Source organism: Podarcis vaucheri (assembly GCF_965113315.1).
Source record: "Podarcis vaucheri genome assembly, chromosome: 8".
In the NCBI taxonomy this organism is placed as follows: Eukaryota; Metazoa; Chordata; class Lepidosauria; order Squamata; family Lacertidae; genus Podarcis; species Podarcis vaucheri.
Genome location: NC_138766.1, coordinates 43,796,362 through 43,811,084, shown reverse-complemented (window position 1 = coordinate 43,811,084; position 14,723 = coordinate 43,796,362). Strand labels below are relative to the sequence as shown.

The following is a 14,723-nucleotide window of genomic DNA, read 5'->3' as shown; positions in this document are numbered from 1 at the left end:
ACCTTGACAATGTCTTTTAAGTTGGATGCTGTTATTTCATACTGCAGAACCCTAATCACAATTTATCTCACTTTGAGTGATAAATTTGATCTTGACTCATTGCATGATACAGATTTTCATAATAAACCTTCCCATTTCTTATTCCCCTCTGAAAAAGAAGCAGATCATTTTCACAAATAATTCCTGATGTACTGTGACTTATGCAAGACTATCAACTTTATATATTTTCATTGGGCCTGTAATAAAGAGTGATATAGCAGCAATTGAGATATAAATTAAAAGTAAATGCAGTCTCTTAAGTATCATCAAATGATATGTAGCAGATAAAAATTCTTTTTTTTTACACTTAGTAACCGTGGAACACTGTCTAGAAATACAGGCTAGTGCTAAAATAACATTCTTCTATCAAATTTCATATTTAGATCACTTTGTTAGAATGTAAAAGCATCATTTGGTGATAATTATGGAGTAATTAAAATAAATTGTCTTCTCTGGTTTAAAAACTCTCTTGTTCAGAACTACTACAGCACACACCATCCATAGTTTAAACTTTCAGGCTGTAGTCCTGAACACACTTAGTAGAAACTAATCTCCATTGCAAATAGTGAGAATTACTTCCTAGTAGTTCCATATATTACAACTGGACAGGGTCACAAAACATGCCATCAGATTGTGCTGCCAGTCCCTGTCTTTGTCTTATAGATACTGCAAGATAATAAAATAAATGGATCTTTGCAGCCTTTTACTTGTGCATATTTGCTGAAAAGTGCTCACATGGCTTCAGAATATTCCAGCACTTGAACCGCTTATGAAATAACAGGGCATGAAAAACTGAATCTGGAGCTATATAACTTTGTTTTGTTCATGCCAAGTATGTTCAAGGGAGTCACTAAAATCTTTAGATGTTTTATTAAAGGTAAAGTACTGAAAACTAGAAATGGGACAAAGTGGTTTAACCCTCTAACTTTGACCCACTTACTATCCCTTTATTCTCTTTTGCTGCATAAAATTCCAGAGCTCTAGAAACCCCACACTAACATACAGGCATGGATTACTGTCACAAGAGTGTGTATAACTGAAACAAGGAATGGACTCACAACGGTAGAGATCACTACCGTGAGCTACTCTGGGTGTTAAGGGGGGGGTCATTCTGCCCTAAGAAGCCCACTTTCTATACAACGGTTCCACAAAAGCTCTTAACTCCAAATTTAAATTTGTTCTCCGATTACTGGATCTGACAAGTAGCAAATGCTGAGTAATTTGAAAGTTATTGAAGAACCCCCATTTTTTTTTAAGTTCACACCTGTGTTGCAAGATAAATATGTCAAGATGCATCAGTGTGGTTCATGTAGCAAGCTTTGTGCTTTTTTGTGCATGGTTTATCAACTCCACTACGCAGTCTGGAATTCTCAACAGCACTTGGGTGGGCAGGAAAGGGTAGCATATGGGGCAAATCTCATGAAAAATAAGCTTAAAGCAGGTTCCATTTTCTGGCCTGTATCCAATGTTCAGTGAGTATTTCAAAACTGTATTGACAGTTTGGAGAGATTGTCATCTTTATTCAAAGGTCTGATTGAGTCACCTTTATTGAAATTTTGAAATATGTGATTTTTTTAAAAAAAATTAATTGGTTAACAGATCGATTAGCCACTTAGAAGCCAGACAGTTAATTGATTCAAATCTTTAATTGGTTGACAGCTCTAGAAATTAGAAACATGCTGTTGGGAAAGAGAGGGAGAAAGCACTGAATGCAAAAGGTGTTTTAAACGTCAGCAATCCTTTGAGACATTTATAAAAGTTAGTCTGCAAAGGTGATTATAAATCTCATTGCGGGACAGCGTTATGTTAACGCCTCCTTGGCACATAGAAATATGCCATTGTGGATCAGTGTGTGAGGCAAAGCAGCCAGTGCATTTTGTGTGTCTGGTTTGTGATGGTGTTGGATTGATAATCACATTGACCCAATATTTAGCAACCCATTCTAACTCTGCTTGCTGTGTTGGCCTAGTTGCTTGAGATACTAAGAAGAGATTTTGTTAGTTTGAAAAAGATCAGGAAGGTAAATAAGGGGACGTGATGTAACAACTTCATGGCAGTCTCAGTATAGAAGAGGAAGGTCCCTGAAAAAAGTAATACCCCCCTCAAAAAACGCAATACGTATTTATATGTTTACCTTTTTCCAATACATGATTACGTTTTCCAGTATATAGTTGAGCTGCTGGTAAATTGGAATCACTACAGTCTTATCATCATCATTATCATAATCCATTTATTAATACCCTGCCTTTTTCCTTGATAGGGACTCAAGGTGGCTTACAGATAAAAATAAGAACAGCTCAAAACATAAACAAAAGCAATAATTAAAAGCAATTAAACATTGATAGAATTAAAACTATTAAAATTTCAAAACCATACAGCCCTTTTGTTAAAAGCAGCCAGTTCCCCAAAGCCTGCTGGAATGAGAAAGTCTTTTACCTGCCAGTAGAAGGACCACAAGGAGGGAGCCAGTCTAACTGCTCTAGGGAGGAATTTTCAAATTCTGGAAGTAATCACCAAGAAGGCCGTCTCTCATGATCAGTCTTACGATCTGTTGTATCCATTTATTTTTAGTTCATATATTGCTACTCTTCTCCATATGAATGTGAGGCTGTGTAACCCAAATATGTTTGCTTAGGCAATTATGTTGGTGTTGGTAACGCTACCAAACTTGTGAACCTAACGTATTGGTAAGTTAGTACATGCACTTTCATTATGTTTGCAATCTCCTGTGAAGGTTTGCATGGGTGAAATAGGCTGTGCCATACCAGATCAAGCCATTACAGCAAGCACATTTTGTGTACCGCCAGGCAGAACTGCAACCATAATGTTATGGAATTCAGGAAGTTCATTGTTTAAGCTGTGTTGAGCACTGAGATGTGAAATGTGTGTGAGAGAAGCCACCCCTACTCAGCATCTCTGAACAGACCATCCACATGCGCTACTGTAAGCCTGTTCTGAACTTGCTGTTGGTGTTTTGGTTATTGGCCTCATGCATTTCATCTGAGCAGAGTCACAAATAGAACAGAGGCAAACTCAGAGTTATCGTTCATTCAGTTTAATAATTCCAATGAGAGGAAAGTATATCTTGACGTGTAGCGATTTAGGGAACAGTTTAGAAGAGTGGGGACAAATGAGCTATCTGCAGGATAAAATAATGGATGCCAAATGCCAGTTGTGGCACTACTATGCCATTTGCCGGTTGATAGCAAACAGCATTATTATTTTGCTATACTCAAGGACTGGCTTATTGTGGGACCCGGGAGATTCTTCATTGCCACTTTTTGATCAGTGATGCTGAAATTCTAAGAGATTTCCCTTATGGCTGCTCTGCATCTGCTCATGATCAACAGCTGGAGGTGCTGGAAGTAGTTAAATTCACATGATTAGAGCACAAAAATTGACGTTAACAGGTGTGTGATTATTTGGCATACCCTGAAATTGTTTTGGCTCAAAACACATATATGAACACCCAGCTTTTGTCATACAACATTGTTTCAGTCAAGAAGCTGACACTTAGGGTTAAACTATTTTTGTGTGCTAGAGTGACTGGGGTGATTAATTTCTCACCGTGATAGTAAAATAATTATAGCACGCTAAATATGTTCATGCCATTATAGGACATGAGATGGTTTGTGGCTTCTCTATTTTTTTAAATATTAAGCAGATATTTAGAAGTTAAGATTGCATGCACAATTTGAACACATCTATACCAAAGAACGCCTGCCAACCTAGCAGTTCGAAAGCACCCCCGGGGGCAAGTAGATAAATAGGTACCGCTTACCAGCGGGAAGGTAAACGGCGTTCCGTGTGCGGCTCTGGCTCGCCAGAGCAGCGTTGTCACGCTGGCCACGTGACCCGGAAGTGTCTCCGGACAGCGCTGGCCCCCGGCCTCTAGATGTGAGATGGGCGCACAAACCCCAGAGTCTGTCAAGACTGGCCCGTTCGGGCAGGGGTACCTTTACCTTTATACCAAAGAATCCTGGGAACTGTAATTTAAGAGTGCTGGGAATTGTAGCTCTGTGAGAGTTAAACTATAGTTCCCAGGATTCTTTTTTTTTGGGGGGGGTTATTTAAAAGTATGTTGTGTACATCCTAAATTTCCCTTAATTTCTTTTGCTGATATTGAAGATACAAACTTTTGTCTAATGATCTCATGCACTGTGTACCAGCTGTTTCCATAAAATATCTTCATTGTGAAGGGATACAGTTCAGTCTCATGCCTCTATTTATATTTGTTTTTAAAGTAGTAACTGAAGATGCAAACTTTCTTCCTATAACTTTTTTTATTCTAGACTGTCCTTTTTAGTGATAAATTGGTTGGGGGCTATGACTTTGACTTCCTTCTAGATTTCTTTCCCCCTAGATTTTGAGGGAAGGATTATAGATCAGTCTGCAGTCCTCATCTACCTAGGAGTGCATGTCTACTTCTGATTGCACTGTCCAAAAAGAAGTGAAGTTAATTTCAGCTCATGGCACAAAATTATATAATTGTACTGCATAGTCACATTTATCCAAAGACCCTTACTTTCTCTAATAGACAGACTGGCTTTCATAAGCTATTTCTTATTTTTCAGAACTTTTTATGTGCTCCTCAGGGACATTGTGGTTTTGTGAAGATCACACTGCCAGGTTACTGGTTTTCTGAACATATTGTAGCTGCCCAAACTGTTTACCATATGTGGGGATGTGTTTTCTGAGTACAGTCCATTTTATTCATGCTACTTGATTATTTTTCAAATTGTGTGCTTTGTGATAAAGTTCCTCCTGTTAGTGTGTGTGTGTGTGTGTGTGTGTGTGTATCTTCTAGTTCCCATCTGTACCACCCTGCTATTTTGATGAGTATGTAGAGGCTAGAAGAGCAACAAATTATTTTATTCATTTCTTCTCCCTGGCTACTGTTTTTGGCTGCTAGGTAAGAAACCTGGAGAATAAGGTCTACCTTTAAATTTTCACACAACAGCATGTGACAAATGAAGTGAAGCAATACTAGACCATTGGTAAGAAGTGATCAGGGGAGAGAGGTGTTACTGGTGAGCTTTGTGAGTTGGCTGTGGAAACAGATGGTAGCTGAAGCTGGGACACTGCAGGCATTGCTCAGTGATTGGCATGCAGAGGCACAGCTGGGGGGGGCACTGGGCGCCAACAGCGGAGGGCAGCACTTACTTTGGGACCTACAGTGTGCCCGAGCCACGTGTCTCTCCTGGGAATGGCATGGTGGCTCAGGTGCCTGCAGGCTTCATGCTACTTGAAACGGCAGTGCGGGGCTTGTGTCTGCCCGCTGCCTTTCCCTTAGCCACCCTACAGCTGACGGGGAGGTGGTGGCGAGGCTCCATGCAGCGTGCCTTGCCCCAGCTCACCCCACCCACATGGGCAGCTCACAACTAGGGAATTTGCACCTACAGGAGGTAGTGATGGCCACCAACTCGGATGCCTGTAAAGAAAGGATTAGATGGATTAATGGAACCAAAAGCTATCAATGGCTACAAACCTTGATGGCTAGGCACTGGAGGCAGCAATGGTTCAAAATACTGCTTACTGGAAAGTATAGGAGGGGGAGAGTGCTCTTGCATTCAGGTCCTGCTTTCGGGCTTCCCTTAGGTGCCTGGCTGGTGACTGTGATGCTGAGCAGGACCCTGCAGGCTCTTCTTATGGTCTTAGTCCCTAGCAGACTCCCGACCACTGTCGCACACCAGATCCCCAGAAAGAGATGCTAGCACCCCACTAGGTGAATTCAGTTTAAACAGTGGTTTTCAGCTCACTTTCTCTCTGTGTCCGTGTCTTGATTTTCTGTTTTCCTCCTTCTACTGCTTCCAGTCCTTCTTCCAGTCCCCCTTTCCTGGGAGAGGGGAAGATATGTCATCTTTCCTGGGCTCTAATGGGTTTCCCCTTCCAAACCATTTCCTAACAATTAGTGTCTATAGACATTTCCCTGGACATCCTGAACCATGAATAAGTAATTTGCATGTCAGGGGGTATGGCCAGGTCAGTATTCATGCCGTTTTGAAACAAACTAAAGGCTTATCCACACCTACCTTTCCTCCGCTCTTTCCAGGCACAGCCCATGCTTTAAAGCTTCTCCCCTCTTGACCTCTTAGTGTTTCCCCATTCAGTTTCATTTCCTTTCTCACAAAGAAGTGTGCTTGTTTTGGGGGGACAGGGAGGTTGCGGGTTTTAACTTTTTGGGAACAAAAAAACAAGGGGGGAGAGCTACTTGGATGGTTGATCTCTGACCTGGCTTGACATGCCTTGTTAATGGTGCAATCCAACCCAGGAATGCGAGAACCTTCCCTGAATCCCCCCAATTAATCTAGTTGTTTGGAGTACCTACCAAACTGATGCACACTTAGTATATGATACTATTTATATCAAGTCAGCCAAGAATTTCAAGGCTGTTAAATACTGATGTCTATCAATACCCTACCCCTACCCCCCCGTAGCTGACCTTATTAAAAACCAACCAACCAACCAACCAACCAACCAACCAACCAACCAACCAACCAACCAAAACAGGCAGCATTTACCTGTAAATTAAAGTGCCTTATGTGTAACTGGATGATAAAGCAATGGTGCTGCTGTTTGTATTATGAAGCCTAGTGCAAAGGAAAGTCTGAAAGCACTAACCGTAATGTAATGGGATGGGATTGTATACGGGTGAGTAGACACAGCATGTGTAAAATAAGCATTGAAAATAATGATGGCATTACATTTCACAGTTCAGCATTTAATGATTACCGCCCCATCAAGGTATATTTGTATCAAATTCTTTGGCCACAGTTTCTTTGGTACTTATCCAAAAGCCTACTTACTATATATATTTATTACGTTTTTAAAAAGAGAGGGTTTCTTTAAGAACAATTTGTTTCGAAGCTGAAGCTTACACAGAATGCAATGGCTTGCTTTCTAATGAAGCTACCCTATCGGCTGAACATTGCCTTCTGGGCACTCTTCAAAGTGCCATTTTTAAATCCATAAAATGCTCTATGCTGCAGTTCTGCAGACATTTAGGCTACCTAAATCTCATGGAAGCCAATAGGTTTTAGAGAACCTACCCCTATGCTTTAGCTATTGTATCCAGGTTCATAGGGAGTTATACTTGAGTCGCCTCACTTTTATTAAACTCTCTTCTCGTGAAGGATCACCAGAGCCGGAGCATTTTTCCAAAGTTGGTGCAAAGTTAATTTATTAAGTCTGTCAGTGACAGCCAGCATCTCCCCTTGGCAGGAAAGGTCACACTGCTGAAAAGCTGGAGTTCCTGCTGGCACCTCTCTTTATTTGGTGTAGAGGGGGAAATTTATAAAAATTGGGATTAGATGGCAATGAAATGCACGCAGTGTGGTAAGTAGCAATTCAATTGGGACACAAATGTGTGCAAACTAAGCACAGTGCCCATTCACACCAGCAGTAATAATCAGTTTAATATCTGTTGAAATTGTTTTGTTGTTTTTGGACTTTGTAGGGATGCAAGCCTAATGATTTTTTTTTAATCCAACTAATCTTTTAATCCATAGCTGCTAATACTTCCTACCTATAGGGGTTAGGGGCTGCTCTGTAACTGACCAGCCAGGATTGCTGATTGCCACTTGAAAGTAGAAGTGGAATAGCTTTGAAAAGTTATTTATAAAACACAGTCATGCTGGATTATCTTTAAAACTTAGATCACACCACCCCCCTGTCTAGACAAGCTGTGTTACAACTCAATTTATTGAGATCTCTTTGGTATGTCATTAGGCACAATTATGCACCCTGGGTTGGTTCTGATTTCCTTACCAGTGCAAGTTTGAGACAACTGACGTGATTCCTAACAGCCTCTTCAATTTTTGTTAGTCACAGAATGATCCTTGCTATCCTAGCCTGCTCCCTGGATAGTGAGGCAATTGCTTCTGAATTCATCTGGATCAGCAGAACCCAAAGGAAATCTGTTTGATTGCAGAGGCTTCCAGTTATATGATGGGCGCCAGGAAATTGTCACCATTGTGATGGAGTATCTACCTGGTATGGCCCAGAGTCAGATTCCAAGTTCTGGTCGTAGGCTTGGATGGCCTTGGATGACCCAACTTGCCCAGAAGCCACAATGTATGAGGAGCTCATCTTGCCACCGTCTTACCAGCCCGAGAAGGTTGTGTTCTTAGAGTAATTCTTGGAAAATATGATGAAGGGCGGGTAAGAAATCCAGTGAATAATAGCCATGGCCTGTTCATCACATCTAGGTGGGCTCATAGGCCAAGTGAATGGCGTTGCTTGGTGCTCATGGAGAGGGATAAACTGGAAACCTCATGTTCTCAGTTTTTCTCCTAGGCATATTTAAGTTCTATAGTACAAAAAAAAGTATGTTGCATGCTTGGTAGCATAATAGCTCTGTTTAGTTGCAAACAGATATGCTTTAATTTGTCATAGCAACAAATTTGTATGTCTACTTGTACAGAATCATGCAGTTGGAAAATTGACTTAAATTTCCCCTTTTTCTTGATGATTTAAATTGCCTTGATTTAAATCACTGCACCCTAACTAGGCTTGATTTTTTAAAACAAATCCTCCCTCCTGTTATTGGAGGGGGGGAGAGGGAAATTTCAGTCATTAGTACTGAAACACTACTATGAATGGGAAAGGAAGGCTGCACTCCTGTACTACTTACCTGGGAGTAAGCACCATTGAATTTGATGGGGATTATTTTTGAGTAGATCTGTAAATGATTTTAAGAGAATTGTTTGAATGTGTATCTGTTTATAAAGGTTTAAAACAAGGGGGAAGTGTCTCCAAAGATTTCTGAAAAAGGCAAATAAGTAATTTCAAAGAGCTGAGAGACATTTAAGATAGTGTTTTCATACAATAGTGTATATATGTGGAAGTCTGATGTTCTGCATTTATTAAGAGTATCTGAAACTACTGGCGCATGGAAAATACTTTGGAATAGGAGAGACTTAGCTCAAAATGTCATTTCGACCAACATTTATTATTATTATTATTTACATTTCCTGACCCATGCTGCATATATATTCTAGTTCAAAAGAGACTAATGTGTCAGTATCAGGGGCAGGCAGAATATAGATTGGGATCTACTAAAAGATCTAGGAGTGATTTGCAATAGATTGGAAATAATTTTGTACTCTCAATTGTTTAACAATAACAATCAAAATGTTTCTCTGCGCCCCCATCCTTAATTTCATTACTGGCATGAAGAAAGCTGGCAGGGGTAGGGGTGGGGAATATAACTAGGAGTGGATTTTTGAGTAGCAGAACTGTGAGTTCAGTTCTGATGTTCCTAATACATTTCTGGGCTTGGCATTCTTTAATCCTAAATGTTTGTGTTTCGTACCTGCCTTCAGTTGGCAGATCTCTGGGTTTTGGTAAAAAATGTAAGTAGCTCTCATAAGCCTGTAGTCTGTTCACCTCTCTTCTGAGTATATGGATTTCAGTGGTATTGTCTGTCTACCTTCCTTCCTTCCTGGCCTTGGATACAAGTGAGTTTAGCTAAAAAGTAGATTTATTATAAGTGGCTTCATGAAAGAGAGAATGGTGGAGGCATGAATAGTCTGAATGGTACAAGCAAGACTTGTTAAGTTTTCAGCAGAGACCTGTTGCAGTCTCACCATTTGTGACTGGGTTCAAGCAGTGAACTGTCTTAGTATGGCACTGGGATGGGAGGCCATCTCCCGGCTTCAGTTGTGCATTTGAAACATGGTGGTAGTCATAAGAACCAACTGCTAGGGACCCCTGCCCCCAAAGTTGATGGGCATTGCCATTCAGATGGTGTGCATGTGCCACATCATGTAATTGATTATGCAGTGCGGGGCTTACCCCTCCAATATTTTATTCAGGTTGGCACCCCTAGTGGGAGTAACAACTGACTAAAGTGGTTGAAAGCTAGTAAGATGTGGATTGCAGGGCTGTCTATGATTCTCCCTTATACCACTCTGTTGGATTGCAGGCCTTGAAGTAGTGCATATTATTATTCTTCGGTACATTTAATTAAGGCTTTTAGACCCTTGCAAATGAAAAGCAGGCTCTTTTCCTCATCAGCCTTTATTTAAGAAAACATTCCTTTAATCTGAAATAATGATAGGAAACTGAAAATCTAGAACCAATTGGGCTAAGCTTTTTTTTTGCCAAGCTAAGGAAGATCTCGAAATGTATTCAGCAGCTTGGCAATACTGACATTTGGGAATTGAGCACATAGGGTGAAACAGTGACTGTTCGACTGTGGCAGTCCTCCAGTTTGTTAATCTCCATCTGGCAGTTGAGAAAGGTGGGCAGAGATATAATTTTATGGGCCTGGATGGATTCGTGCATATTACAGTATCAAAGCTGAGACATTTTGCAGCTTTAAAGCCTTGTTTTAATGCAGGGACAGGAACTAATGATTATTATGTCTTGTCCAAAGCTGGCAGCATTCCAAGCAGACACACAAGCAGACAGCTCTTGCCTAGTATGGATTCAAATACACTACAGTATACATTATATATAATTTCTAAAACCACACTTCCCACTGTCCTAGATGCTGAATGTGGTTTAAAAGCAACCAGCTTTGCAAAGAACTTAATTTTTGAATGTACACCCAGTACTTGAATGTACACACTTGAAATTAAACAAAGCAATTTCACCAGTTTTCTGCATATTTTAGTAGCAAATAATCAATATATTAAATACAGTTTGTAGGGGGGACTGTACTGTTCCTGCTCTGCAACTGACACTTTCAGATGTGAAAAGCTTCAAAACATTTAAAAAATAATAATAATCATGAAATGCAGATTTAGTCATCACAATCCTGGATTTAGTGATCCATGTCCTTGTTTCTGGGTATGGAAAGGAAAATAGCTCCTTGTGTTTACCAAGCTTCATCTACTGTACAAAGCACTTGGAGTTCCACATATGTGTCAGATTCTGGACTGGGAAAAAATGGAACAGGTGCTTAGTCTATGATTAATCTGCTCTTTTTGGCTGTTTGGTATTATATTAATTCTGTTTGTACTGCTTTGATGCATTTATTGTATCTTGTCTTTGTTATTTTATTGACAACTGCCATGGAATTACAACGTGATGAGGGACACTTTATAAATCTGTTAAATTGATATATGCACATATATAAGTAACCTCCTTTCAAACTCTTCTTTTGATAGCTGCTTTCTGCATGTTTATTTTAAATACTTGCCTTAACCTTGGTTTTTAAAAGAATTCGAGAGAATGGCTCTGATTCAGAGATGCACAAAAATTAGTAGCATCTAATCTGTCCTATTGATTTCAGTAATTCTTAAACACAACTAAATTGGGCTGTTAAAATGAAACACAGAGACTTAAGGCCAATTCCCTTGTGTGATGTATGTGATAAGCTGTAATGATCACTTCTGCATCTACTAACTCATGAAAAGCAAGATGGGACTTAACAAAAGAGAAGACTCTGCAGTTCTGATGGGTTGCACACAATCTAACAGTCGTGGATGATAGTTGTAAATTACGTATAATATGGAAAACCTCACTGTGTGAATTGTGAATTGGTACCTGGGCTATAATTCTGTATAATTTTAAAACATAAGTGCCTAACTTGTTTATGCTGCATATTGCCATTTTGTAATTTCTTGTGCAATTTAAATAATCAGTAATTAAGATGGTTATTAAACTGTACTGCAATACAGGACTCCAAAGGTCAAATAGGAAGAAGAAGAATCCTTTACATCATCCCCCACATGTAGAGCTGAATTAATTTAAATAGTTTTAAACCTTGATAGACAATGAAAGAACAAATTAAAAAGTACTCACATCTTCCTTTTTCTTCTGCTGTACTTTTCAGAGTGCAAATTCACCTGCACCAGTGGCAAATGCTTGTATCTTGGCTCACTGGTCTGTAACCAACAAAATGATTGTGGGGATAACAGTGATGAAGAGAACTGTCTGCTTGTAACAGAGCATCCACCTCCAAGTATCTTCAGCTGTAAGTACCTCACCCCTGTGTCAATGGGCAGTTATGACGTTTGCTTTGAAGTCTGTTCTACTTCTCATGCTATTCTGCAAAAGATTTGAATGAAAGTAGCAAGGTGTTTCCCACCCAACTCCTGTTACTACTTCTATAATTGGGTTAGACTAAAAACATAGCTGTAGTTGTGACTTGCACTTTGCATTTCTCTCTATAATGCGCTTCCTTAGAGCTTGAGTGTTTCTCACGGCAGCTGCTGTTTTATAAGTCAGCCAGATGTGCGAGAATTGTTCTTCTAAAGGCAGAATTGAGCGGTGCTTCATATGGACACTATACCTCTGCCTGTTGCATGACTGGGAAACATTGCTATCAGCTCTCCAATGATGGAGTCCTCCAGAATGATCCAGAATGATCCTGAGGATCCACATGGCAAGTTGCTCTATACATGAGCTACAGTGAAGTCTCCTGGACCAGAAAATAATATCAGACTGGCCCTTTGTACTGTTTGCCGGGGGGAGATAAAGCTGTTTCTTTTAAAACAGAGAAAACAATATGCACAGTCTGCCCGTAATGACACTCATATGTTTTTTGTTCTGTTATATATGTGCTGAAGATGCTTTAAAGTGCTTCTAGGTTGAGATAGAATTGGATGGGATGTATAAAAATGGGAAATATTCCAGCTGACAAGGTAACTGGTGTGCATTTGATATCCTCCTTAATGGACTTCCGAATTAAATATTATTTGGCTATATTTCAGAAGGATAATCTTTTTGAATCCAGCTTTTATAACCGAGAAACACATATTTCTTAATAGTGTAGTATGATAGTATGAAACTAGTATTTTTCATGTGATTCAGAGGTATTCGGTTACTATAATGCGGCCATAAAATATGTGCTTTCAGATAGAATATAAATTAGCTGAATTCAGTAGTAGTTTTAAAGGGAAGTTGTGCTTTCAACATGTGTTTTATCCTGTGGATTTTCTTCATAAATGCATTTATGAAAAAAACAACCTATGACATTCTGTGGCTTTACTTTAGTATGTGCGTCTTAAATGCTGTGCTGGCTTCATAAATACAGTTGATTTAAGTTGTTGCATTCTTTGATCTACAAATAATGCCTTTGCTCCAAGTTAAGTCTGTCATGTGACTAGTTTTGTAGCATGACCTGTTCTTTGGAGCAAAAGATGGGTCACTATGGACATTTCAACATTTCACCAAAGATGGGCAGCCTATCAAACTGAACTGGCTTCTGACATCTTAAAAAGTGTGTGATTTCTTGAGAGAATAAATATTGGGTATTGGGCATAGATATGCACCTGAGTCATGACAAATGGCTTAGATTTTATTGCCTTTTAGCAGAAGGCAGCAGGATTGGGATTTGCCAGTGACCCAGCACTGGTAAAGGGCATGTTGACCCAACCATTTTGCCATTGCCAGTTGGTATTGGGAGCTCAAAAAAGTCAGAATCAATGTGACAAAATTCCTAGTTTTAACACACTGTTTCTTCCAGGTTAAGGTAACCAATTTAACTGCCACTAAAGGTTTGCCCATTTCAGGCCCCCTCCCCAGATTTGTCTCAAAAATGAAGGACAGGCTATTGAATGGAAAATATTTATAGAACTCATACTTACAGAACTCATACTTAACAACATGTATTGGCTATAGAAAGAAAATATTGATGGACAAACAAACAAACAAACAAACACAAACATACCAAACCTCGGAGAGAGAGAGAGACTGCCACAAAAAGGTTTTATTGAATGCTTGTTCTGTCAGAGCACCTACACAAACTTCCCTGTTAATGTCCTATTTTAGTTACTCAAAATGACAGGTTGTTTGTTGGTTTCTAAGGGAAAATCAGTTGTAAAAATTATGCTGTAAAGAACAACAACTAGCCTTAGGAAGGACAGACATGATGTAGTTACAAATATTAAATTTGCCAATGCTACCAGGATTTAACTATTGGGTGTGACTCAAGACGACTCCACATAACTTGCCACCAAGAGCAGAGGCAGCTTGCCTTAGAATTGCCTGTTGCGGAGGGAGAGGGCTGTTACCCTTATTGGGCTTCCTGTAGGCATCTAGTTGGCCAATGTAGAAAACAGGATGCTGGATTAGTTAGGCCTTTGGTCAGATCCAGCAGGGCTCTTCGCCTGTTCTCTTACCTGCAATCTTACTAAAGCTGGTCTATGTCTGTTGTTGTATAACAAAATCATATTTCTGACTGAACTGTGCAGAGCACAATAAATTGCACTTATCAACACTGAAAGCATTTTATATGAAAATTATTTAGAACCAAACTACACTTGATTGCTGCAGGGTCTTCCCAAAGCACATATAAATTTATGGTCTCATTTTTAGAGCCTGGGAGGGGCTGCTATATCTTCCCACAGACAGTCGCTCTTGGTACTTCTTACCCAAGATCTGGTACCAGGAATGGACCCAAAAGGGTTTAGGGTGGAAAAATGAGTCCCTACAACAAGATTAATGTAGCAAATGAAAGAAAGATAACAGAACAAGGTTTGATTTGGTTACAAATGACCACATTTGAAGTTTTAAAGTTGGAGGTCTGTGCATTCTGATGGCTTGGTGGGTAGAGCATGAGACCCTTAATCTCAGGGTCACATTGAGCAAAAGATTCCTGGATTGCAGGCTGTTGGAGTAGATGTGCCAACTCTACAATACTATGATTATATGAAATCTGTACATGTTTTAGGCATATTTTCATTGATAAGATTTCTTAAGTTTATTTAGTTGAAAGGGTTCTCTGATAAAAT

At 39.7% G+C, this 14,723-nt stretch overlaps 1 protein-coding gene across 2 annotated transcripts in view; it reads left to right on the top strand.

Moving 5' to 3' along the window:
- LDLRAD4 (low density lipoprotein receptor class A domain containing 4) overlaps positions 1-14,723 on the top strand; it is a 263,298-nt gene that overhangs the window by 105,723 nt on the left and 142,852 nt on the right. For both annotated transcript variants that reach the window (XM_082235210.1, XM_082235208.1), the window contains one exon: positions 11,822-11,962. Coding sequence is in view for 1 of the 2 variants with exons in the window: in XM_082235208.1 (XP_082091334.1) it covers positions 11,822-11,962 (141 nt within the window). In the remaining variant the exon portion in view is untranslated. The remainder of the gene's footprint in view (positions 1-11,821; positions 11,963-14,723) is intronic.